The sequence below is a fragment of the Melospiza georgiana genome, chromosome 1, assembly GCF_028018845.1.
Source record: "Melospiza georgiana isolate bMelGeo1 chromosome 1, bMelGeo1.pri, whole genome shotgun sequence".
NCBI classification, from domain to species: Eukaryota; Metazoa; Chordata; class Aves; order Passeriformes; family Passerellidae; genus Melospiza; species Melospiza georgiana.
In genome coordinates this window covers 43,618,133-43,645,101 of record NC_080430.1, presented here as the reverse complement: position 1 = coordinate 43,645,101, position 26,969 = coordinate 43,618,133, and the positions used below count along the sequence as shown (strand labels likewise).

Sequence of the window (26,969 nt, the reverse complement as noted above, 5' to 3'; positions counted from 1 at the left end):
CAGCAATCTACTAAGTCAATAATTTTGCCTGTAACAAAATTTATATTAAAAACACCCAAATAAGTAAGCACCTTTATATAAATTTAAGAACACACTGATCAGTTATGTACCATATGCATTTAAATAAAGGTTCCGAAAGAAAACATCTAGAATGATTCATAAAACTAAAAACCAATCAATGAAACAAACAAAACCCCTACCCACAAAACAAAAAGCATCAGCAAGCTTTGTATTCCTGCTGTATACAAAAAGACAGAAAGTGATCTTACAGAACCACACCACATTTATAACTTAATCCTTAATGGACAGTTTTGAAAAGGGAACTGTTCTTACCCAAGACACTCAGGCTTTCTGTTTGGAAAACCTTCTGAAGTGGAGGAAAATAAATGACCAATAACTGTCCCATTATAGATCCAAGGACAGCGTAGCAGAACATTTTGTTACTGCAAAGTCCAATCTCAAACACAGATTTTGTCTGTAAAAACAATCACATGTTACATTAAGATTACAACAATATGTAATCTTGATTATCTAGACAAGAAACTACAATTTCTTTTCATCCAGACTTTTAGCAAAATATAAAGTATTCCTGTTGACCTCTTAGATAATCCAGAACAAGTTCTTGAACAGGCTAATTGCATTTTCTCCCTAGCAAATAGAGTACAAGTCTTGTCTTCATAGTCAAGAACTTGCATATTGATCTCACTATTCCACAAATACAGTTCATCAGAAACAGATTTCCACTACACTATTCCATAACAGATAAGACCACAAATTACAGTAAATGTAGTCATGTATACTATTACAACATTTCAGACTTGTTTCCTTAAAATAAAAAAATATACACAGATTAAAAAACACAGACCAGTTTCAGCAATTTTTCTTGAACTATGGGTTTAGGATTACAAATTATAAAAGCTAAGGCCTTCAAGAAATTTCACATTCTGGTAAGGCTGCTGCACTGACAGAATTTCCAGGAAGAGAAAAAAAACAACCAAGTATACACAGCAATACAAAGGACCATCACACTTCAGCTCTTAACAACTTTCTTGCTTTTGTCAGGACACCACCAAGAAAACAAATCAAGTAATTTATCTGTAATTTAAGAAATCCTACCTAATAAATATATAAAACTCTGAGCTTAACAGCAGATGTGAAGTGAATCTGCAGGAAAAACACTTGAAACAAACATAGTAAGATCTTCCCTCAAAGAAAACTGATTATTGTGTTAATACTGTGTAAATGGACAGTATGAATCACTTACCTGAGATCTAGAACTCAAAGCATTGAACATATCAAAAAATACAAAACAGGTGAAAGTCATCGTTGTATCTCGTGGTGTTATTACATTGTCTCTTAACTGCCAACAAAATAAAATGAAATGGCTTTAGCATGCTTTAAACCCTCCACAATTAAACAAAGTCAATTAAACAAATTATTACAACAGTTCTACAATAAGTTTTACCAGTTAGGGAATGAAAGCAAAAGAAAGGTGTCTGCCCCAAGCTGATTTATTAAACCATACATGAAATCACCTGTAATTTATAAAAATTTGTAACTCCAAGCTATGATTAAATGAAGCCTCCTGACCAACATTTATTCTAGCACATGGAATAGCAGGAGTTCTATGATACACTAGCAAATGTTCACATAACATTTTTCTCTACAGGGAAAACAAAGTCAAATGGCTGTTTCATAATAATCTGGTTAGAAGATTTACATAATTACTTTCTATGGGCAAAGTTTCCAAACTAGATTTGGAACCTGAAAAATTCTATGTTAAAATAGAGATTGGGGATAAATTTCACTTTTCAACAACTGTTTGGCAAATCTTCCCTTCTACTCTGCTAGTATAAAATAAGCATGGCCAAAACTCATGACTAAGCTCATATTAACTCTGAATTCCAACTGCTGGTATAAAAAGGATTTCTTTTAATTTAGGTTGTTTCTACTCTAGGTTTTGCACTTTTGTCATACCTCTCTCCAGAAGACAAACAGTGTTCCACAGACAATAATTATTGATGAAACCAGTATTTTAATGATCAGGTTTTTGGTCAGAATGCTGTCCTTCAGATTTCTTGGAGGTTTTCGAATAATATCTTTATCCACAGGCTCCACCCCAAGGCTTACAATTAAAAGAACATTTTACATTTTTATCATCATAAAATTAATTCACTGCTTCTAACTTAAGCATTAGGTTTTCTGAGTTGACAAAAAGATGATTTAATTCTAGTTCCTCACCATCTCTCACCCTACCATCTACTTGCAGTGAAGAGGGTCAGAGAAAGAACCAAGAGGGAAGCCAGAACCCTGCATGCAAAATTCATGGGCATATCCACTAGCCCTGCTACTTCCATGTAATTAGATACTAAAGCAAACTAAATAGAATTACCACAGAAACATACTACAGACATTGAAGTTCGCAGAGAAAGTTCACACGGAATCACTGGGTTGGAAGAGACCTTCAAGATCATCACATCCAACATGTGCCCTGACACTTCAACTAAACCATGGCATTGAGTGCCACATCCAACCTTATTTTAAACACATCTAGGTGACTCCACCACCTCCCTGGGCAGACAATTCCAGAACTTTATCACTCTTTTGGTAAAAAAACTTTTCCCTAATATCCAACCTACAGCTCCCTTGGTACAGCTTAAGGCTGTGTCCTCTCGTTCTGTCATTTGCTGCCTGGAGAAAGAGACCAACCCCCACCTGACTACATCCACCTTTCAGGGCATTGCAGAGAAAAGTTTGATACTTCTGAAACATCTCACTGAAGTTTAACATTTCACAGTTCCCTTTATGAGCAACAATTTCCCTTGTTGAAATAAAATTAATACAGAACCCAACAGAGTTAAGAGTAATTACTTACCTTTGAGCTGGAGGTCCATCCATAATAATATTGATCCATAAGATCTGCATGGCATTGAGAGGATTAGGAAAGTTCATTAATGTAGCCAGTGAGATTAAAGTCAGTGCTGCTATACTCCTGTTGAAAGAATCCATTTTTACAACTGTCAGCATTGAACATTTCTGAAGACCCACTGATAACTGCTTTGTAATCATCATTTCAACTGTTTAAGAGTGGATACATATTTTGACAATGTGAATCATGACTGATGTTGTTGAACTTTAAAGATAGAGCATGAAATCCTTTCAAATACTCATTCTGACAAAGTCCATATTTAAAACAACATTGGTTCTAGCAATAAAAAGGCAGCAAATTTGCATTTTAAAACCTCCCAAACTTCAGTAACATTTCACAATTATCACTCACCATCACCTAATTGATGGTGAGTGATAATACTGAAATTTTTTTATGGGGGACTGGGTCCTATCGTTTTCTTGTGCCAAAAGTCGAACTTCTAAATGTGGTTTTGAAAAACAAACTGCTTTTCCACTGCTGATGTAAACAAACTCACTCTGTGCACCTGTCCCTGGTTTGACTGGTCAGTCAAGACAAGGTACTACTCAAGCTCCCTAAAAATACCTACAACCACTCCTCATTACTAGCAAGATGAGAAGGCAGGCCAAAGACTGAAAAACAGATTAGCTGGCTGCAAGCTCAGCATTAGGAACCTCTGTAAACAAGTATGCACTACTTGCTCTCAGTGCAAGATTAGGAGGTTTCATAACCAAGGAGAAGAAAGTAAGGCTTACAATAATTCCAAATTTAGCACTGTACTGAACCCTATTATGCTCTCTCTGCAAAGAGGGACAGAAAAAACCAAAGGGTAACTGATTAATCAAAAAAGGTAAGGACACTTTCTTAGAACATCTGTGCTTAGTTATTTTTCAGCAGCAGATTCCTAGGCTAGTCTTGGTAAGACTGGACAGGACAGCTGGTAAGACTGAAAGTATATGCCACTTGTTACAGTGTTTATGCAGGTAAACATATTGGTCTTTTCTCGGTTTTGTTGTGTTGGGAGTTTTTGTTGTGAATTCTGTGTTGTTCTGGAGGGGTTTTTTTGAGTGGTATTTGTTGTTTGTGGGTTGGGGTTCTTGTGGAGCTTTTCTGAGTTTGTTTTATCAGAGGTTTTAGATTTGGTTGTTTGTTTTTTAAACTTCTACAAATTTCAGACCACTCTGAAATGTCATGAAGGCTTCAAAAAAGTACACAAACAACATGGTGAAGAGAAAAAACATGTCCCTGAGTCCAGATCCAATCAGATAAACTCACAAAAAATTTGAAACTAAGGCTTAATAAACTCTTGTCCTCTTACCTTACATGTGCATTATGTAGCTAGCACATGAATCCTTGTGTGCAAGAAAAGGAATTCACCTTCATATAGTTAGCTCATTCCACAAACCAATACATGGATTTCAGAACTACCCTCCTGATTCTCTGGCTTCCTCCATTTGAATACATGCATTGGTTAAGGAGGGACTGACTATGAGCTTCCCATTTAAACAGGGATCCAAAGGCAGCTCTGCTGCTTCTCATGATCCCTTCAGTAACTCACTTTACACATCTCAGCAGAAAGAACTATGACAAAGTTACATGTCTGTTTATTGCACTAACATCTGGGTCTTTAAAAATAAAACAAGCCACCAAACACAAAACAGTGAAAACTCAAAAGCACAGTATATCAGCATCCTCCTCAAAATTTACAGTATTAACATGAATTAATGCATCTGCTTCATGCTTTGATTCATTCACAAGAAACTTCTGATACTGACAGCTTTTCAAACTTACGTGCTCAGTTGAAATCTAACAAAATTTTTTATATTATTATAAATTCCTTTACCCTCTTCAATTGCAGACCTGCAATTAAAAACAAAGATTACATTACAAGACAAATGAATCTACTGCCAAAAAAGCTTAAAACAAACCAAAAAAGCTATTAATTTAAGCACCAATAAAACCAGAAAGAAGCAAATGGAGCTGAGGTTCTTTTAACTTTGGTAGTCATTGTTTTTCAACTTGACTATAAGAACCCAAACTATTTTGTGATTGTGAATAATCACAAGTTATTTATGATTATTCAGGATGCTTAACTTTGAAAGTGTAATTATTAGAGTAAGATCTCCTTTATGTTCAAAATTCACCACCATCCTTGACCCTTCTAAATAAAGTCAGATTATTAAAAAAAAAAAACCAAAACAAAACAAACAAAAACCCCTCAAAATAACAAACTCCAAAAAGCCAACAACCCCCCCCCCACACTTTAAAAAAAGCACAGCAGTACAACATGGCTTTAGAGGACCATGCATTCTTCCTGTACCAGAATGAAATATGTACAGACCATCTTCACAACCCCTAGTACGTGTCACAACTTGCCTATCACATTATCACAACTACTGCAGTGAAAAAGGATTTTCTGGTACCCAAATCACACCTACTTTGCTGCAAATAAAACGGATTTTTTTCTTACGCTCCCACAAGAATTAAACAGCATTCCTTTGGTAACTTAAAACAAAGATAACTTAAAAGGTGGGGAAAAGATGTAAAACTATGGAAGTTCATACTTTTTTCCTTAGCATTCATCACTCCTCTCTCTCTCCTATTGAGAACTCTCCTGATGACATGAGCAAAACTGGATAACACAGTCCAGCAAAAACCTCACCAAGCCCATGTAAAGTACTGACTACAGATGTCCTTCCTATGTACTCTTCTGCCTATGTTAAAATGATTCCCTTCTCTGTTATGTTTTTGCATAACAGCAAATTTCTGTTGGCTGAATTAGTGTGACAACCTCAGATCATCTTCTGACATACTGCTACATAGGCAGATTTTCTTATACTGTACTTTTCACTTCTTCCCAAGGGTTAAATGTCATACTTTAGAACCAAAGTGTTCTGGGATTGATGCATAATTTCAAAATGAAGGCTATTTTGCCAGACAGCATATCAGCTCTGTCAACAATCACTTCCTTCAAAAGTCAGATGAATTAAAGTCAAAATAGGATTAAGTTTAGCTAAGCTCTTTTTGAAATACACTGACCAAAAAAATGAACAAGTACAAACAGCTGGTCACCAGACACTAATAACCTATTTTCACCTGTGACATCTAAATAGTTAATATTTTTTTCCTTTTCTGAAATCACCACATTTAAGAGTTGAAAACAAACAGAGATCTATGTAATTTTTTAAAATCTTGAGTGGAATGCTCTGTCATTTTTTCATTAGTTTTATGCTTCCGAAGTACAAAATTGAATGAAATCTACTAACCGCTAATAGACTCAATTTCACCTCAGTTATGTTTCCAAACATCTAACACTTCTGACTGAGCAGAAAACTCATTTACAGCAGCTACAAGCTCATTTACAAGTTCAGGGAAACTTCTATTTGTTTAACCCAGACATCATCTCATTAAAGTTATATAGTACAAATGTACATAAAGGCCACCTACATTATTGTCTGAAAATCATCATCCACGAGGATCATATCTGCTGCCTCTTTACAAACATCTGTTCCAGTTTGTCCCATGGCTACACCAATATCTGCAGCCTTCAGAGCAACAGCATCATTCACTCCATCTCCTGTCATAGCTACCACAGCACCATTATTCTGCAGGGACTAAAGAGAGGGAAAAGAACTTAAATCAGGGATTGAAATAACTCATTCTATAAAATTATTCTAGATACAAGGTTTGTGTCACTGCTCCCCCTCCCCCATTTTTTATAGTTGCACTGTAATATCCTAAAGAAAAAAGCTGCTCCTTCTGTTCTAAATAGCTTTTATACAAGATTTTGGGTTAAACTTCAGTTCATATATTCACAGCCTAAAGCTAGGGTATTTAAAATCTGCCTTTAGGCAAAAGAAAAAAACTCTAGTGAAAGACAGAAGATATTGTATTTCCACATTACCATTATCACCTTCTCATAAGTCATGCATGCATCCCTATGGTCTCAGTGTTTTGACTTCTCCTTATTGTTACTTTTCTGATTGTTCCAATTGTTACACTGAGTCCCCCCTTCTTTGCTACCTTCTTTTGTTAACTTCTGAATAGAGGCATTGCCACAGACACGGCTTGAAATTCATTCCCTTTTATCCCATCTGACAAGTATCAGAAACATGGTTCTTTCAAGCTCCTAGTCAATTCAACTGCAATGTGACACAAAATCAGAATCAATCCCCAGCTCCCTACATAGAAGAAAGCACAATGTTACCTACCTATTCCTTGGGGGCACTATGCATTTTTCTATGCAATATTTTCAAGTACACTTCATTGCCAAATTAGATGCATATCTGATTTCATCTTGACACACTGTAGCACATTATAGTATAAGTAAAGGCAGCACAGGCAATACCCACAGCAACAGTTCAGCATTTGAGCCTGTATAAGACATACCTTTATAATTTTCAATTTATGTCGGGGACTGGCTCTGTAGAATACTGCAACCTATTAATAGAGTAATGAAACAGTGGTGAAAATTTCAGATATGTAAAGAATTGCATTGGATTCTCTTAAGGTAGAGGGTAAAAAATACAATCAAAGGCCAACTGTATTCTTGTTAGCTCTTAAGCTGAAGCACCAGTGAGCCATGTTTTCAACTAAGTGAAATAATTAATTTAAGAGGAGATTCAAAGTGTGTCCTGGTAAACAAAGTTAGTGCTGCTTATTTCAAGATAGAATGTGCAATTTAAATGCCTTCTAAAATAATGAAGCAACTGAGGTATAATGGCTTGCTGCTGGCCTTCCTGACTAAATTCATGCAGGCAATTGTGGCACTGATTCTACAATCACCATCCTTTTTCCTTGCCAGCACAAGTGACAAGCTACTCAGGAAATTTCAATTTTACTAGTTTACAGCATATTATTAACAATTGAAGTTTTAAAGATAATCAAAAATTCTGACTTCGAAGGACCAATTTTCAGATTTTTCTTGTCTCTGGACTTCTCTGTAAACTGAAATTTGAGCACGTGGAATTTAGTTTTCCATAAACTCCATACAGTTAGCATTTTTCCTTTTCAAGAAGCCTACCAAAAGCTAGATTTCTCATCAATCAGTTTAGTCTGTATACAGCTATCAATCTTATTGGTTGATTTTAATTCCTGGTAAGATTTTAAGCAAACACCTAGAAAAGCAATTGGGTCAAAGGTCAAACACATGTAAGTAAATTTGTATCTATTTCAGTTATTTAATGTGGACAGCCCTTAAGAACATGTATTACCACATAAACTAAAAATTACTATTTGCCACATAATTCTTGCTTTTTCCCAGTTTCTGTGAGTCACTAAGAAAGACAGAAAGCTGACATGCACATTTCTTGCTTGCAAATATTGGCTTTTGGCTTGCTTACACCAGGCTCAAGCATGCTGCAGTCTAATTTTGCAGTTCTTTGCAAACAGAGCAGCATTTTGCTGCAAGAATTTTGCAACATGGCTAAACTTGAGCCTCTATTGCATTTGATTATGTCTTCACATTCATAACCTGGACATTGGTTAATCCATTTAGTTATTTAATAACTAAAAAAGTATTAAGCAGTAACTTATTAAATAGACCCCTTCAAAATTCTCAACTAGTGACCTCAGATTGATCAAAATAATTAGAAACATGGACAAGTCTTACAAATTACAAAAGAATAGACTGTCTGAACATGCAGACTCTAAGATTATATAAATGAACTGAGTCGCTCACAAATAAAATGGCCTAATAATACAAAAAGTTCAGTAAGAAGTGGCAAAATGAAAGTTAAAGATAAAAAAAAAAAACTGAATCATTAAAAGAGACAGAAGCAAACCCCTGAATCATTAAAAGAGACAGAAGCAATTTATTTTTTGATATCTAAAAAGATAACTGCATAAGTTGAACAAAATAGATTTTCATATTGGTCATGTCAGAAAAAAGATACTTATTAGAACAATATTATTTGTCACTCAGGAATTGTATTTTAGCTTGCCACAGAAAAAGAGCATTTCTCAATATGTAAATGTATCCTTTGCCACATTTCAGTAAGTAGTACATCAAAACAAACCTTTGGTGTTATTTGAGAAAGCTGCTGAATATCCAAATCATCTATCTCTTCTCCAGAGATTGCCTGTGAATTTTTGGAATACAATCCTAGTCGACTAGCTGTAAAAAAATCATAAAAAAAACCTTATGATGATAATTTACCCTTTTAAGACATTAAGTACTCTTTTTTTTTTTTATTTTTTTTTAATGCTAATATTTCCTGCAGCATTTCAGATTTGAAATACCTGGAGCAGAACACCTTACTACATTATTGATTCAGCATGTTGGAGTAAATTACATGAACCCTCAACATGCTACAAAGTCTATCCTAAATCAGGTATTTATTTGCTTAGTCTTTTTAGGTCTAAAGGTTTGTAATTGATTCTGTCAGGTGTCATAAACAAATAGAGGAGCTCAGTTATCTCAAAGAATTTACAGTTCAAAAATAACATGACAGAAGATGAAAAATAACATGAGGGAGACAAGGAAAAGAAAAAAAACCTCTGATAAAATACTCCAAGTTTGATGATATACTCTTCACATGCACATTGAACTGTTCATCATCCTGTTTGTAAAAAATGCTCATTCTGGCTGAAGTGCTTGTTCTTTAATGCACTATATTGTAAAAAGAAGTTATGTAGTTTGTTTAAATATTTATTAATAATACTTAAGGTTCAAACTTAGTTATATGGACAAAACTACTAGACAGCACAGAAGTGATATCATTATTCCTTGTCACTGGCTCTTTTAGTTCATCCCTCCTGCAGCACAGAAGTGATATCATTATTCCTTGTCACTGGCTCTTTTAGTTCATCCCTCCTGTCAGAGACAGGCACCCAAAGCTGAGGGTAGGCAGGGTGCTGGTGCTGGTGTAACAGTAAGAATCAGAAATCAAGCATATGTATTAAGTAAACAACATGAAAAAAATACAGTTTCAAACAGCCAAAGTCATGCTAACTAAACTAGAAAAGCTGCTATTCAAGCTGAAACCAAAGTATCACTTCAGGCTAGGATTGTGGGGTTTTTGGGTCTTTTTCCCTGCTAATTCCACCGTGCCATACATTCACCCAAAATACAGAACTCACAAATGTTAAAGACTTAATACACACACTTCCTAACAATTAGCTAAACAGAAAACAAGAAAATATGAAAGGCGGGGAACTGCTCATACCAATGGCAACTGCAGTTTCCTGTGAATCTCCAGTAACCATTTTTATTGCAACTCCTGAGGTGATGAGCGTAGTAACAGCTTCTTTTACACCAGTCCGCGGGGGATCGATTATTCCCACAAGCCCCAAGAATGTCAGCTGTCCTAACTCAGGACCAGAAGCTAAGGCCAGAACTTGAAGAAGAAAAAGAAATTAAAATGTTAAGATTTCAAATTAACGTTTACATCAGCATTTAAAACAACTGTTTCTAACTAACAAGCTAGCATAAAGCAAAGGGCTGGAATTGATATTTTCCTTTTTTTTAAACCTTGGTAGTAGCAATGCTGAGCGTTCACAATCGCCTATTTATGTACACTCTTGTCTTCTAAAGAACTCCTTACCAAACAGCCAGGTTTTAAAGATAACTTTCCTATTTATTCTCATCTGAAAGTGTTTATATTTTGACTGTGTGGAAAGAGAACCACATCTAACTTTGTGATTTCTCTGTGCATTTCTTTTATGCATTAGGATGAAAGGGAGGATCATTTATCATATTTATTTTCTGCTTTAGTTTTTTTTTTTTTACCTTTTGAGAGGCAGATTTCATTGAGTACATGCTGAATATTTTCTGAAATGTCTTTTTTTACCTTTTGAGAGGCAGATTTCATTGAGTACATGCTGAATATTTTCTGAAATGTCTTTTCAAGTAGGATTCTTAATTCAAATATATTTAAATGTCATTAGAGTTGTAAGGAAAAAGCAAGTTTGCTCTTTTCAAAACATTACCTTTGATTTTTTTGACAGACAGAACAAATGACTGTTCAAATAAAACAACAAAAGAAAATACCACTCCTAGCATATCCTCTCAGCTTCTAATAATTTGTATCTTAGGATTTTCCTGAGCCACAGAGTACAGCAAAGGTACTCTGTGGCTCCTTTTAAAAATAAAATTAAAAAATTAAAGAGCTGTGCACGGACTTAACAGCCTAGAGATCTCTTCACAGAGGCCAAAGAAAGCCAGTCATGTATAATCCTGGCCCATAATCAACTCCTGTCAATCATCTTGTGAAAAATATTTTGTTTTATCTAAAATTCTATACAGCTTGTTAACACAGAAGATAATTCTAATGGCATCTCCTGACCTGCAATCAGTTATGCTAGTCTAACTCATGAAGGTGAGAGAAGCCAAAGTAATGGACAAATAAACATATTCACATTAAAAAAACTCCACAGGCATCTATAATAAGGTATGGAAGCCATGAAGTAGCAATGTACTGTTCAGTTATGGTCATAGGCAAGAGATGACAGAAAGCAACAGTGCCCTCTCATCCTCTGCAGTTTAATCATGGTATTATACAGGCCTAAAAACTAAGCACAGTGGCACTTACTGAACAAAAAAACCCCAACCAACCAAACAGAGAAGAAGATCCCAGTGTTTTGGGTTGCTCTTGTTGTTGTTGGTTTAGGGTTTTTTTTTAACAACAAGCAGTGCTATTTAAATGAAATTGATATTTTGAGAGACTTTTGAAACAGCCTTACCTCTAAGCCCTGCAGAACCCATAGACACCTTCTCTTGCTGGTATTGCTCTCTCTGCTGCTGCACCAGGGGTAGGCTCTGTCCCTTACAGTTATAGGATGTGCAGTATCTAATGACTTGTTCATAAGCACCTTTCATAAAGCAAATCTCAGGTTTGTCCTAAAAGAAAAAAGAGCTGCTGTGCACACATGTGTGCATGCATAACCACACATACACAAGTACATACACACATGGATACATAAGAATGACATGTGCACTTTTGTTAACAACCTTAAGAACGTAATGCAAATCAAACTTACACTTCTAAACATAAAAATCTGTTCTTTTGAGTGTCTCTAGACAGTGTAAATTCAAGAGTGGTGAAGTCAAAAGAGCCAAGCTAATAATCAATTTCTCATTTCAGAACACAGGCACTGCAAGACACAGTTTACAGACTAAGAGGTTATGCAAAGGACAGAAATTCAACCTGCACAGGACATTAGATCTGAAAGACCTTAAGCTCCTCATCACACCAGCTGTACAGGTCGTTAAACATCCCCTCCATTCTTGTACAAGGCCTAGTAACTCTAATATTTTCCAGATATGCATTTAGCCTTGATATGACAATATCATGAGACTGAGAGTCCACCAGCTACCTCAAACACTTAACTCCAATGCTAAATCAACTCATTCCTTCTCCTCCCTCCCTTTCCATTAAGAACTGCTGCTTCAGCTAAATTTCCAATCACTGATCACTCATCTTTCTCTCCACTTGAACTAAAAAGCTCTTTTTTAATATACCTATTTTCTTCCTGTGAAGTTATTCATATGTACAGCAGTCAAGTTACCTCAATCTTTAACGATAGGCTTAAGATAGTTCCAAGTTTCTAAATCCACTGCATATTCTTAGTCTTCAAATAATTTATGTTCTCTTTCAATCTACTATTAATTTTCCAACATTCTTTTAAAATTGCTGACTCCAAAACACAGACACAGTAAGTCTTTACATAAATTAAAATCTTATAGCAATTTGTGCTCTTTACAAAGACATGGATAATCAACAATATAACCCCTATAGCTAAAAAGAGTCAAGTCCCTTCTTTCCAAAGCAGATTTTACAGTTATATTGGAACACTGTCAGCAAGCCTGATTTTGATCTGAAGTACTGCAAGATTTTTTTCATAAATCTAATGTAAGGTCTGTTCTTGCACATACTGTCTAGAAGGCTCCGGTTATCAGACTGGCAGTGATTATGTCAATACTTTTAACAAAAACATTTATATGGATCTAAATGAAACATGAATGCACATATGTATGTGAAAGCACCAGAAGGCAGAAAAAGAGATTAAAAGAGTGGGTTTTATTGATAATCCATGCCAGTGTTGACATCAATAAAATTTGTCAACGCTGGGGATGTGATGTCTGCATCAAACCAGAAACCCTTTGTTTCAAAACAAATGAAATTTTACGATTGAGCATCAATGCATACTCTTGCTCTTAATTCATTATGTAACTATGCAGCACTGGAACAGCAGAAGACTGGCAGAATTGCTTTGGATATTTGAGAAGAAAGAAGAAGGAAGGAGAAATAGTTAAGTATACATTCAAGGTCTCAGTTTTCAAAACACTTAAAATAATCTTCCAGGATGTCTTTTATGGAAATTATTTCTTGTGATTCCTTTTCTCTACTTCAGAGCTTGAAACTAAAGCTGTGTCTATTATCAAGCCATATTTCTAGGACTGTGCACTACTGCCAGCCTTCCAAAACTTCTGAAGCGAAAAATGAAGATATTAAACAAGGTAGATATCCATTCTACAGAGCCAGTGCTCATGGAAACAGTGATTGAAGTTTACCTGCTGTGTTCTGTGAATGCATTTAACAGCCATCCATTTTTGCTCTGAGCTGAAGGGATATTCAGCCTTCCTTATGTAGTCCTCCTGGACTCCATCTAAACCCATCTGTATAAAACAGAAGCACCACCACAATGTCAGGACCTTTTCTTTTCAAACAGGTATGAAATTTGATGACTTGTTAAAACACCTTAGTTAGCAAACATCGCTTAATTAAAGAACAATTTCATCTCCAAAGTTGCCTTTTGAGCACACTGTTCCAACTTACATAGACTTCTTGGCAAACTAGCACTGAAAACACTTGGAAACTTCTTTCAGGCTTCAGCACGAGCCTTGCTACATTTCTCAGTAGCTGTAATGGGTGTGTCACAGCATTACACAAAAAACCAACAACAACCCTGCTCCCTTCCCAACAGAAAAGAACCCAAACACTTCAGGACAGTGTCTACAATTCAAAAGCCCTGCACTTGAGAGGCATTATAAATTCTGCAGTCACAAATACATCAGTTACCAAGTTCCCTCTGCTACTGATGTGAAACTGGGAAAGAGACAGTACAATCAATATTCAACAGGTAAATCAGTTTGTGGCAGGTGAAAAGACAGTACTAAGTGCAAAAAGATGAAAATAGAGATTTTACTTCACTTGTAAATTTTTTTTCTGATCCTTCAGAATGCCCAAGATTTACAAGAAAGAAACATAGGAGATGAGCAGTTGCAATACAAATCTAGGAGATCCAAAAGAGAAGAAAATGAGAAAAACAAAGCCACAAATTATTTCTACACATTTCCCACCTGCCATGAATCCAAAAAGCACCATCAAGTACACACCTTCATAGCCAGTGCAATTAAAGCCCCCTCTGTTGGCTTCCCCATCAATGTGTTGTTTCTAATCAAGGCATCATTGCACACACAACCAGCCTAAATGATGAGGAAGGAAAGGGGAGAAAACAGAACACAAAGTAAATGCTGTGCAAAGCTCTCATGCTACATCATCAGTTAAAACTCACCTTTCTTTGCCAAGACCTTACCTCCACAATTTTGCTAATGGATGGGTTGTTATAACCATGAATAACTTCACCATCGAGCATCACTTCTCCAAACCTGTTATAACCTACTCCAGTAACCTGCAAGACAAGCAGCATGCAATGTAGTGTTCACCAGGTTAACTGCTCTCAGCTTTTATTATAATCTACAGAAGAATTTCAAAAGGCCATTCATAATGCTGCTTTTACTCAGTGTGCATGAATTCTTCTTACTCAGCTTCTAATGCAGAAGCAGTCTGAATTCAATAAAATATATTAGAGACTAATTTCTTTTTAACAGTATCAATTTTATTCCTCAGCATAAATAAATGTAGTGTATGTTGTTTCCTTACAGTATTAGGCCTGCTTTCTTTTTTCTTCTTTCTTCTGCTTTCTAACTTTTTCTCCTATTTTTCTCTACCCTGATTAATAATGCATACCCCCTGCAGGGGAATGGAATTACAGAGCAGAGTCCTACTTCCATAGAGTTATTAAAAAAAAAAAAAAAAAAAAAAGAAACAGTTGAACAGCCTCTCAGTTATACTTCAGAAGGTGTTAAACCCAGTAAAATTGTATTTTTAGTGCATAAAAACCAGGCATCCTACTAGGATCCTAAAAAAGCCCTCACATCTACAGCATTAACAGCTAATATATTTCACAGCCATTTTAAGTTCTCTTTCCATTAGGAAAAAAAAACTGATTTGACCCAGATGCAGCTGAGCTAGTAGCAGTATTCATAAAGACTTCTAGCAACAAAAATACAAGTATCAGGATATATAAGAAAGTACAGGCAAATCATAGGAAACTGTGTGAAGAAAATGTCAGTATTTTTGCTTGCAGAATAAAATTACAAGATCGTCTATTAACTCTATTGTGGAAACAAAACCCAGGTCAAGGAGTTTGAGAATTTTTTAAGAACTTGATTAAAACATTCCTATGAACCCACATCCAGTTCCACACCTCGCTGCTTTTGCTTCTCTTTTGTGGATTTACATCACTGGTCTTTCCAGCAACTCCCTAATCTCAACAATCACTGTTTCACGTCCATCCCGCAAGTCCATCCATTATAAAAAAGCAAGAGTGAAAATGCATATTCAGTATGAATAGCTCACACAATAAACTGTCTTTTAGGCAAAAAGTTGGATATCTCCACTTTAAATGTGTGGAACACGTAAATTTTAGGGGGTTTTCTTCATACCTGAAACAGCAAAATAGCCTCAACTTTCTGTACTGAAGAAAAACACAATCTCTCAGCTTGTCTGTGTATCTTAGCATCTGTCTCTTATTCTGTGCAGCCACCAAAAGTTGTAAGAACTTAACATATATAAAAAAATGCTTCTGTAACCAGAGAAGGCTTGGATAGCACAGCACAAAGACTGCATACTAAATGAACTGAGGGACAGAAGTTTAGTGCAATAAATTTATGCTTTCTTTAACTGATGCTTTACCTGTAGTATGGTCCAGCATGTTTCAGCTGATACACACAACAAAATAAAAAGGCAAATTCAAGTCTAGGTGTCACACCACATACCTCAGCATGCTGCCCATCAGAAGTAAAAATATGGGTAACAGTCATTTCATTCTTTGTCAGAGTTCCAGTTTTATCTGAACAAATGACATTGCAACAACCTGAAATAACAAATTAACATTTATAAGACAATTCTTATTTAGAACAATCAGAGTAACTAACAAAGAGAAAAGTATGCAAGCTGAGCAAATTTCTAGAAATATTGCAGCTGCTTGTGAATAAAAACAAGTGAGAGACAGCAAATTTTCAACTTATAACTGTACAAGGCTCTTTGGGAGTTTGTCCAATAAATAAAGAAAAACCTCCAAACTAATTTAAATCCCAAATTCACAATTTATACAAAATGTGTCCACTCACTACCTCTCCTTTATTTTATTCTGCTGTACCTCAAGCTGCATTACCGAAATCTCAATTGTGATTCCTGGTGAGGAGAAATATTAGGAACCTGCTTTACAGAAGTCATTCTTCTTTATTAAAAAGTACAACACGTACTTAACACCAGCCATTATATTTGTGTCACACTAGTAAGTCACAAGTGACTTACTAATTAACCTGCAAATTTTAATAAGCTTGAAGAGATTACAAAAATGTGAGATTTGCATATGCCTTTTTAACTCTGGAATGGAGATTCTGAGAGACTGTTGCAGTATCTTGACATTTCTAGACATGACAGCAGGAGCTGTACAAGCATCAAAAAACCTTGCAACACTAATGAAACTCTGCTAGAGGCACTGGAAAAAAAATTCCCAATCTTCAAATTGCAAAAAGGAATTCAGTAGCAGCAGATTTATTTAACTTAGTATTTCTATTTCTTTTCCATGTTCTGCACTTCACATGTTTTGACTCAACCTGCACACAGAACTTCTTTGAGCTTTAAAGTTTTTAAATGATTTTATATTCTAATATAAGCAGCCTAACATCCTGAAGGTGCATTATGATTACAAAGCTTTTTCTAATATTCAAATATGGATTTGTTTTCAACTGTCAATACCATTCCTAAATTTACACCAAGAAAGTTTTAGTTACAAAAAAATTTACAAGTCTTACTTAACAAGAACATCTTACAGCAAACAATCAGTTTAGTGTATTGCTAGCATGACATGCTATTAACTGGCAGATTTTTTTATTTATTCCAAAGGAGTAGTTAGAAGGCCTACAGAAACCTCTCCCTGCATTGCTCCAGGGTAACACACATTCATTTCAAAATATACCTGAAGATGCCAACATGCTGCTAGCAAACTAATGTTTTCCTCATTAGTGATCAGTATTTCCTAACATTTACACCAAAAACACTATCTCTAAGTCAGTCTAGTCATACCTAAAGTTTCAACAATAGGCAGCTTTTTTACAATAGCCCGTTTCTTCACCATTCTCATCACACCGAGGGCCAGTGTCACCGTTACCACAATTGGGAGTCCTTCAGGGATTGCAGCTACAGCCAAACTGTAATGAAAGTAAATACACAGATCTGTTTTCAAATGTCACACAGGAAAACACAGTAGTGATGAATTTACAATTCAGACCATTGTTTCTGTAGCTGACTGGTCACTGAGATTAAAACAGAAAAGGAGTCACCATGTGATTCCAGTTGTATAGCATTCATTATAAGAAACCCGCTGAAGACAGCAACAAATGAAATAAATTAGATCATTTCTGCTCATTATTTATGCAAAAGTATGAAGAAATGTAGGGGAGAGGGAGAAATCAATTGTACATCTGTTTTGCCTACACAAAACACTAATTAGGGCTGCGCAAAGCAGCCCAGATTGTGAAGAATAAGTGCAGTCAGCACTAAACAGAACTGGGAAATGCCACCACTGATCCACAACTGCTACTGCCAGATCATGATGTGGCAGCAAATTAAGTGAGGGAATGGCCTTGAAGGTCATTTAAAAAACAAACAAATAAAAAACTTGATGACAGTGTAAATGCTCAAAGATGCAGTTCCTGAGTTTCTTTTCTCCTCTCACAAATGCATAATTCTTCAGAATCTGATCCTGTCACTTAAAGAAACCCTACAGCACAGCACTTATGCCCATGTAATCACAAACCCAACAACTTTTCTAGGAGTATGGAGTTAGACCATCTAAATTCAGTGCTGTTCTCAGCAAACACACTGGGATTAAGTTTGCATAGTATAGCAGAGGTTGAGTTATTGAACTACATGACAAAGCTTGCAATAACTTTGTCATGTGCCTTGTAAAATTACAGCTACTTTATTTACTCAGCAACAAAAACTCAAATTGTATAACTCTATTGCCTGTTTGCAGATGTTCCACAAGACAGTCAGAAATCACCATATGAATGTAAAGTTTAAGAGACTAACAGGAACACACTGCATTATTAAAAATATGTAAGAACTTGCTTTTCTATTTTCATTTTGAATTATATGAAGTTAAGAGCAGTGTATGCAAGCATTTTATGAAATAGATCACTAGCTTTCAAACACTTGCTGTAATGAATTATCTGCATTATTTCACAACATAAATCTTACCTCACACCAATTGTGAACATATCGAGGATATGCTTTCCTTGCAACCAGCCAACTAGCATAATAACTCCTATAAAGAAAACAGTCAAGGGGATAAATGTAAAACCAGCAAGTACTATAGCCTCATGGGGACAAGAAAAAATTCAAATAGCCAGAACAAAGCTTACTACTGCACTACCTACAAAACATTATTTATTTCATTGTCATGATTCCATTAGTATAGCAAAGATGAAGAGAACTTTAGCCAGTCAAGTTGCCCAATCATATCTTTAAGTGAGGTACTCACTTATGCACACCTTGAATCAGAATCCAAGACACATTGCAATTTAAAAGGAAGCATTTGGAGGACAAAAAGTCAGTAAAGTACATTTGCAGGAAGAAGCAAGTGAACACCTTTATGATTAGAGTTATGTCACATTATGCAATTTGCAGATGACTAGTGACATGAACTCAAAGTGACCAATGAAATCAGGAGCCAAAAGATTTAGAGATAATTCTTCCATTTCCCAGGCCTTCACACTAGTTTCCTTTAGATAATATTTTGCAATTATTCTACATAAATTATCTTACCTATTATACCAAAGGAATACAAGGAAAGTTGTTTTCCCAAGAGATCCATGCTCTTCTGCAGCGGTGTCTTTGGAGCCTTGATGAATGGCAAACAAGCAGCAGTTAACAAATGAACCAAATTTTCTTCACAGATGCAAAATTCAAGTCAGTCAGTGGATAAGATGCAGTTATACCCTATATTTCCATACATTTACTTTAGGAAAACAGACTGTTCTTTCACAGAATTCAATGAGATTCAAAAATACTTCAATGAAATCAAATATTTATTAGAAATATTCTTCTAGGGCTTTGTGATGTCTGCAACAAATCTAATATAAAAGGTCTTATAAAAATTCTATTTAAAAAAAAAAACATAATGCCAACTACAAGCTACTGCACTTCCTCCAAGACCAAAAAAGCTCTTGGTAGCAAGAATAAAACTGATTTTCAAAATACAGGCATTAGAGCCCTGGAAAGTCAGTTATATTTCAGAAGGAATGTTTTTAATCATCTACAGAAAATTCAATTTAGCAATACAGAAAGCTATGTAAATATTTAGACAGGTGCAGAGTATTATATTCACAGTTAGTATCTTCAGGTCAGCAATGGAAATTATGTTGCACCACATTCAATTACTATTTTCATGTCCAAGAGCAAAAAGATTTGCTTCACTAGAGGAAAGGGAAATACTGAAAGCAATGTATGTTTAACTAAGTTCCTACAGAATAAATTCAAAGTTTTAATGAATGAAATGCACATTTTCAAACTGTCTTTGCTTCTAAATATCTTCTCTTACCTCTTCTGCTTGCATCATCTTGAAAACCTCCCCAAATTCAGAGTTTTCTCCTGTTCCAATAACTATCCCCTAAAAAAATCCAAAAAACAACATAAAGATAAAACCAAATCAAATCTGAAGTTTTAATGTTAGTTGTTGTTATTGACAGATTTGACTCCAATCATGGGCAAATGCCATTTAGCCCAATAAAAATTTTAACTTGGTTTATAAAATTAGTTCTTGCCAAAAGCAGGGATTTTTTTCCTAAAAAACCTTTTTCCTCAGTGAAACAAATGGCTTTTCTGTTCACTGCTGAAGTACTCACTAACTACCAGAAGCAAACCTCAAACTGGTAACATGTAACACCAGATTCTCTGTTACACATTTTCAAACACGCGAGTCTAGCTCTAGCAGTAAAACACCACAACCTAGACAGAGGAGTTTCACATCATCTGTTCCCTATGAATTTGAGCTCTTATGGCCATAGTTTTCTTATTAAACTAGTGTATCAAAAAGCAGCAGTGAGAAAAACTGTGCAAAGTATCACACTAATCACCAGGAGGTAAACTTAAAAATTAAGAACTGCCTTCAAATAGTTAAAACATGGAACATATTCTTCTCTCTCAATAATGATTTTACCTTTGCTTTTCCACATCTGACCAATGTCCCCATGAAAGCAATATTGCTCCTAGAAGTAAGGTCTCCATTGGTTGCTGCTGGCTGAGGAGCTGTAGATTTAGAGCAAGGAGCTGTCTCACCTGTGAGACTGGATTCATCAATAGAAAGGTCCACAGCCTTTGAAAACAAAACAGGTTAAAAAAATAACAATATTTTGTAAGTATTTGGAAGTTAAATGGTAAGTTTTGCAATTTTGACCATTAAAATATAACCAATTTATTAATATGATAAGGAGACATGTCAATATTTTAAGGATCAACAGAGCAACAAGCACTCCTACAAAGCTCTCACCTGAGTCAAAGATGGAAGATGAAGATGCCACTTTGCTACTGTTCAAACTTAGCCACAAGTTCTGAAATACTTATCACCACTACCAAAAGGAATTGTGTTTCAAGTCTACACTGTTATAGGTATGTTAGTTTTTGATTCAATTTGCTGGCTTAAGAGAGGATGATCTGAAAACTTAATGGACCATTCATTAACATACAGAAAACCTAGGCCAGAAAAGATCTGCAGATTCATTTTAAAAATCAAGATTGTCCCCAAAAAATCAGACCAGTGAAGAAAAGTTGTCATTTGTACAAATGCCTTCCCAAAGCAAATAGTGCCTAGTTATCATTTCTACAGATTTCTAGGACAGCATCAATGAGAACATGCAGAACAAATCTAGTTCTTTCTCTTAAAATGTTGTCTCCATATAATTTCTTTTTAAAACCCACCATCCTGTAGCAATGCCCAGTAGACACCAGAAGAAAATAAGATGACATGCTCTTATTTTCGAATGATCGGCAAGAAGAGTTTACAATAAAAATTCTCCTGTAGTGAAGGGCTGCAGACAGCTGAGAAACTTCTAATTCCGTTTCTGCTTTGCTTTGCAAGAGGCCTGAGGAGGCTGCTGTCATAGCATGGTATCAGATATGAACAGGAAAGTAAGTGCTGCTGCAACAGCAGTTTCATAACAATGCAGGGACTGCACAATTGCCAAGCGAAGCAGAGTGTTTGCAGTCATAAAAAATAAACCCACTCAAGTACCAACTACACCACAGAGGCAAACAACACAATCCAAACAAATTTGTCAACTAGTTAATTTAGAATTTGTCATGAAATGAACACTGATTAATTAACTATCAGCTGTGGATAGCCTGGGCATACAGATTTTTATATCCAGACACTATTTAACAGGATAGATGGCCCAGATATTGAGCAAACTGAGGATGCCCAATCTGACAGAAAAATAACATTATTCAACTAAGGCCACCAAAATATGACAGATGAATATATATATATACATTCCTCTTCATTTTTAGAGAACATTCAAGTACTGCTATAGTGCAATTGCTTCAACTCAAGCACTTCCAGCAGTGCTAATACCACAAATTAAGTATTCAGTAAACTAGAAGATACAACACACACTGATGAAAAAGTGTCAGAGAGAAAAGATTTCACCAGCACAGTTTCACAAGTTTTTCTGATATTCCACGATTGAAGAACAGTGGAACTATACCTCAAAATGTAATGCAAATAAAGAGTGAAAACCACCTTCAACCAGATGAAAAATATCTTAGCATTCAGACAGAAAACAATGTTTTTACCACATATTTAACATCAACAGGGAAAAGAAAGCATTTTCAAGAATACATTATATATAAAATTTAAAAATGCTTTCTCCTGTCCTACAGTAAGAAACAACATACATTGGTTAAGGATGTATGTGACATTTGGAAAGTAATTGTATCAAATTTTCTATCAAGATAGTTGTGAACTCCAAACAAGAACACTTACTGCACTTCAGTACTCAGTGGCTATCTTCCCTTCCCATGTGTCCCACAGAAAGTAAAGTTACTAAACATTAAATCCAAGTCAGGAATATACCTCAAATAACCGTAGATCAGCTGGGACTCTGTCTCCCACTGACAGGCAGACTGTATCCCCTGGCACTAAATCTCTTGCAAGCGTGTGTTCCACCCGACCTTCTCGCACACTGTAGGCACAAAGAGAAGGGAGAGTGACTTCTCTGGCATTTTGGCTGAGAAAAGCATTCACACCATTGCACCTTGCAATGCTACACATTTCAGCACAACATTTCTAACTTGCTGCTTGTTTCTGAGAGCTTACACACCAGTAACACCCCTGGAAGGGTTCAAAGACACAGCCACACAGTGTAGTTTTTTAGGTTCATTAAACAATCTTTGAAATAAATAAAAGCAAACTGTGTCCTATGTCAGCATAAAAACTTGACACAAAGGAACTAAGTTAAGTGAAGTCTTTCCCATTTACTCATTTCAGATTAAACTTTCTATGATTTACTTTAGGACTTGAAGGACAAAACTACATACCAATGGCATTCTGGAGGCACTAGTTTACTAAGCTCTTCAAGAGACTTTTCTGATCTGTACTCCTGCAGAGACATTTTTTAAAAAATAAATAAGATCGTTGTTTTAAACAGGGAAAACTTGCACAACATAAAATACAGCTACTGAAATTTATTTCATTAATAAAGTTGTATTAAGTAATATTCCAAACAGATAAGAGATGACTTTCAACAGTTCTATATCAGACAGGTTAAAAAGCAAATATGGTCCAAACACTGAAAAATTTTACAGATTTGCCTACATGCATTTCTTCTGAAAAAACAGCAGAGGTCCTTTGCATTTTCTTTCAATATCTTCAGGTCTTTGTAATACTTACTGAATGCTTCTAAACTCAGGGATCAGACACATTATTGAATGCTACAGTTTAACAAATGAATACCAAAAATACTGTGTTCATGTTCTTAGCCCCCCATCCCTGACAGCCAAGGTAACACAGCTCATCTTTAACTGGACAAACAGGTTACAAAATTAAGATAATTAAATATATAAAGTACAAACAGACAAAGCAATTCTGGTTTGGGCACACCCTGACTAAAGCTGTGCATTTACAAAAAGAAAACTTTTTTATGACTTAGGAAACAAAGACAATCTTTGTTTCCATTTCTGCATAAAATTTAAGCAAGAGCTACATTTTCAAAATCTTTTCTATGAAGTTAGATGCTTATGTACTTCTACACTGTTTATCACAAGGACTTACAAGTACTCTCATTGCTGAGTATAATACTGATACAGGTGCAGAAATGTCAACATGGTTAAAGCAGGAAAAATCATGCACTTTAGGAAAGGCAAAGACTTGGATGAAAGCACATTACTCAGCCATTCACAGCACAATGCACCAAGACAACTGCTTCAGTCTTTTTAATAAAGGAATTCACATAAAAGCAATGATCTTATTTGGACAACAGCTGTCTTACCTGAACGAAGGCAACTGTAACAACAATGACTATTGCCTGCAAGAGAACAGAAGTGGGTGAGATAAAAGCATTCCAAATGACCATGAAAGTAAGCAATCATATTTGATTTTGCTCTGTCATAGTTGTTACTACATATTAACAAGATGATTTGGAAACAAACTAATTTTCTCATGCTCAAAATCACTCTGTATCTCTCAGGTCTGTCATAAAAGCAAAGCCATTATCTATTTGCACCTGCTTCAGTGATGTCCAAGAATGCAATAACCTGATTTTACTAAAAATAAGATTAATATCTAGATAGCAAACTTGAAAAACTGCCTCTGCTTCCTGTTTCTAAGCAGTGAGTAAGAGACAGCAACAGAAAGAGACCCATGACACAAATAGAAAAACTGACTGGTGTTTTCTGTGACCAGAACAAAGGTGTGTTAACTACTATAGGGCATCACAGATGTGGTTTCACTCAAATACCAAGATAACACAAACACTAGATAAAAGGCAGCAAGCTGAAGAACCAGTCTGGAGCCATAAAACATCCTAGCAAGAACAAGAGGTGGATGATCCTCAGAAACTGCCCAAGGCACCCACAGAGTGAAACAGGACACCGGGCACAACCCAGACAGGATGTCAGAGATCCCAAACAAAAAAGCTAAAAAATGTTGCTCATAAGGAAGAATTCAAGATAAGCACTAAGGCCTCAAGAGCAGCCTTCATAGTCCCCTCTATCACATACAATTCTGGTTGCAACACTTCAACATAAACATTACAGGGCTTCTAAGCATGTGATGTGAAAGTGAGCAAATGAAATAAATCTATTTCAGGAAACAACAAAGGTCAGAGTTCACTGTAGAGCAAGTCCCATCTTCTCCTTCAATACACTCTCATATTTAGTTTTGCTTCATTAACTGAATTTGTTACTCAAGCTGAGTTGTTACACTGATTTCTTCCAGAACTGTAACACAACAAGCATTAATTAAGCCTTTCAAGTACACACAGCAACTACTAAAAATAACCAAGATATTACCATTTTGCAAGTGAAAAACTCTCTTGAACTCTTAAATAAATCCACATAAAACCACCTTACTTGTGATAGTAACATTAGCCTCACCAACTGAATATGAGGAAATGACTATATGTAATTTCATCTTTCCATGGAATATTTTCACCACAGCTGCACAGATTTTGGAAGCTATACTCCACAGAGCACACTACCTGAAAAAGCTTTACATTCCTAGCCTCACATCAGTCTCTCAGCTTGTGTAATGGCTTGCATTAATAAGCCAAATGGAAAGTATTTAATGAATTTATTTTTCTTTTAATCTTCATCAGTTCCCAGTCCAGATCAAGAGGTTTTACATTTATACTAGCAGAGCTAAAAGGATGCCAGAAGCAGCTCAAGACTGTAATGCCACCAAAAGTAATATATGTCATTGATCTTTAGCAGCAAATGAGTTTTGTTGCCAAGGCTCTGAACACAATGCATAGTCATAGAAAAAGTGCACTATCATCTGAAAATGAAATAAAACAAATGTACACTTGGTGATAAAGTGGGCATTATTGATAATAACAAGACTAAATGGTATATGTTAGTCAGATGTTAGACAAAACCCACAGCTATACCTTTAACTCAATCACATTTCTTCTCTGTATTTTAAGATATTTCTACCAACATTCACAAGGCTATTAAAAGATTTCTTCCCAGGCTGTACCAAAGAATGCAGAAATTACTGCTCTCTTACACTCACTGCCTTGCTCAGGAGGGTTAAGAAATAGAATTAAAGGCACTAACCAAGGGGAAAAAACATTAAATAAGTCAACTTTCAGCCACAATAATTAAATATATTTCATAATACAACAATTTACCTACATCCAATTTAGGAACAAAACAAACTACTCCAAACTAACGCTACACTCAAATTCAAAATTGCAAGTTTCATCTTTAAGAGGTCACACAGGTTGTCTTTCAAAGGCAATTATTCTTTATAAAAAATTAGAGGGGTTAGGAGCAAACCTCCAGTGACCCTGAGTTATGTAAAAAAGTAAAGTCAACACAGAAAGTACAGAGGTAAGAGAAAACAGAAAAAAAACCCAGCCAGGACGTGCCTCTAGTCATACAGAAATCATGATTTTCAGTCACCACCTATGGCCCCTAAAAGGTCAAAGGGATTACAGTTTTCTTCTCTGTGCCAATTGCAGTGACAAACAGTTATGAGTACTATATTTGGCTCACGAGTTCAGCACCCTATTTAACTGCAACCTTCTACAAAAATTTATTATTTCAGCTTCTGTCTTTCTTCTGTGATTTCTAGAGAGTTCAGGTTTTACTTCATGCTTTAAAAGATTACATCTTTCAAGTAAATTCACAGAAGGTTTTTGTTGGCTTCAATTTGAAATTAAAGCATAATTTTAGATTAAAATTACACAGAACACACCAAAAATTGCTTCTCTGAACAAATGCCTAAAGACAGGCATTTTACCAATAGAAAAGATGCAAGAAGCAGCCAAAAATTATTCATGGATGTATTTTGATATGTATTGCTGCTCTCAAAGAAAAGGAAAAAACCAAAATGCAGTCACGAACCAAATGGATTTAACGATGGCACACAAATCCAACTCAGTAACTGCAATCAAGTGATCCCACCCCACACTGGCACTCTCATGATGCTGAACACACATGTGTGTTCAGCATCATGACACATTCCCAAGTACTCCCAACCAAGACAGAATTTTAATTGCTTACCACAGTAATACTGACAGCATCATCAAACTGATGCATTACAACACTGATGACTGCAGATGCCAGGAGAAGCATAATAAGGGGATTTTTAAACTGAAATGAAACAGAATAGTAATTCAGCCACACTCTTGACAGAAAGGCCATTTTACCTACCCCTCAGAGCACACCAGATCTATTTTTGAAACATATTATTCCATTATTAAAATATTTATAACCTAGCAGCACAAAGAAAAGCTAACTCTACAGTTCAGATGCTTACTTGGGGCATTTTCTTTTAAATATCAAAGACCTTGAATAGACTGTATGCAATATGTAATAGGAAGAAAATGTTTCTTACATTTCTTGATCCACATTTTAAATGCAAAAAGAATTATCTTCTATAACTGTTTATACTGTATTTAAACATACAAAAAGAAGCCTGAAATACATTCAAAATGTCTTTGGGGTAAAAGACTGATACTGCTCCAGCATCTGATCATGGTTAAGGT

The 26,969-nt window shown here is 35.6% G+C and overlaps 1 protein-coding gene across 6 annotated transcripts in view; it reads right to left on the bottom strand.

The window, feature by feature from the left end:
* ATP2C1 (ATPase secretory pathway Ca2+ transporting 1) overlaps positions 1–26,969 on the bottom strand; it is a 62,422-nt gene that overhangs the window by 1,330 nt on the left and 34,123 nt on the right. For all 6 annotated transcript variants that reach the window (XM_058018299.1, XM_058018321.1, XM_058018307.1 and 3 more), the window contains 23 exons: positions 26,485–26,574; positions 23,748–23,783; positions 22,798–22,859; positions 22,334–22,442; positions 20,423–20,578; positions 19,805–19,873; positions 19,030–19,105; positions 18,463–18,529; positions 17,287–17,411; positions 15,972–16,069; positions 14,447–14,542; positions 14,247–14,336; positions 13,422–13,526; positions 11,591–11,747; positions 10,075–10,245; positions 8,926–9,023; positions 7,298–7,348; positions 6,356–6,522; positions 4,700–4,768; positions 2,876–2,992; positions 1,978–2,125; positions 1,265–1,360; positions 334–475 (listed from right to left, as the gene is read on the bottom strand). In XM_058018299.1, coding sequence (XP_057874282.1) covers positions 334–475; positions 1,265–1,360; positions 1,978–2,125; positions 2,876–2,992; positions 4,700–4,768; positions 6,356–6,522; positions 7,298–7,348; positions 8,926–9,023; positions 10,075–10,245; positions 11,591–11,747; positions 13,422–13,526; positions 14,247–14,336; positions 14,447–14,542; positions 15,972–16,069; positions 17,287–17,411; positions 18,463–18,529; positions 19,030–19,105; positions 19,805–19,873; positions 20,423–20,578; positions 22,334–22,442; positions 22,798–22,859; positions 23,748–23,783; positions 26,485–26,574 — 2,395 coding nt within the window. The remainder of the gene's footprint in view (positions 1–333; positions 476–1,264; positions 1,361–1,977; positions 2,126–2,875; positions 2,993–4,699; positions 4,769–6,355; positions 6,523–7,297; positions 7,349–8,925; positions 9,024–10,074; positions 10,246–11,590; positions 11,748–13,421; positions 13,527–14,246; positions 14,337–14,446; positions 14,543–15,971; positions 16,070–17,286; positions 17,412–18,462; positions 18,530–19,029; positions 19,106–19,804; positions 19,874–20,422; positions 20,579–22,333; positions 22,443–22,797; positions 22,860–23,747; positions 23,784–26,484; positions 26,575–26,969) is intronic.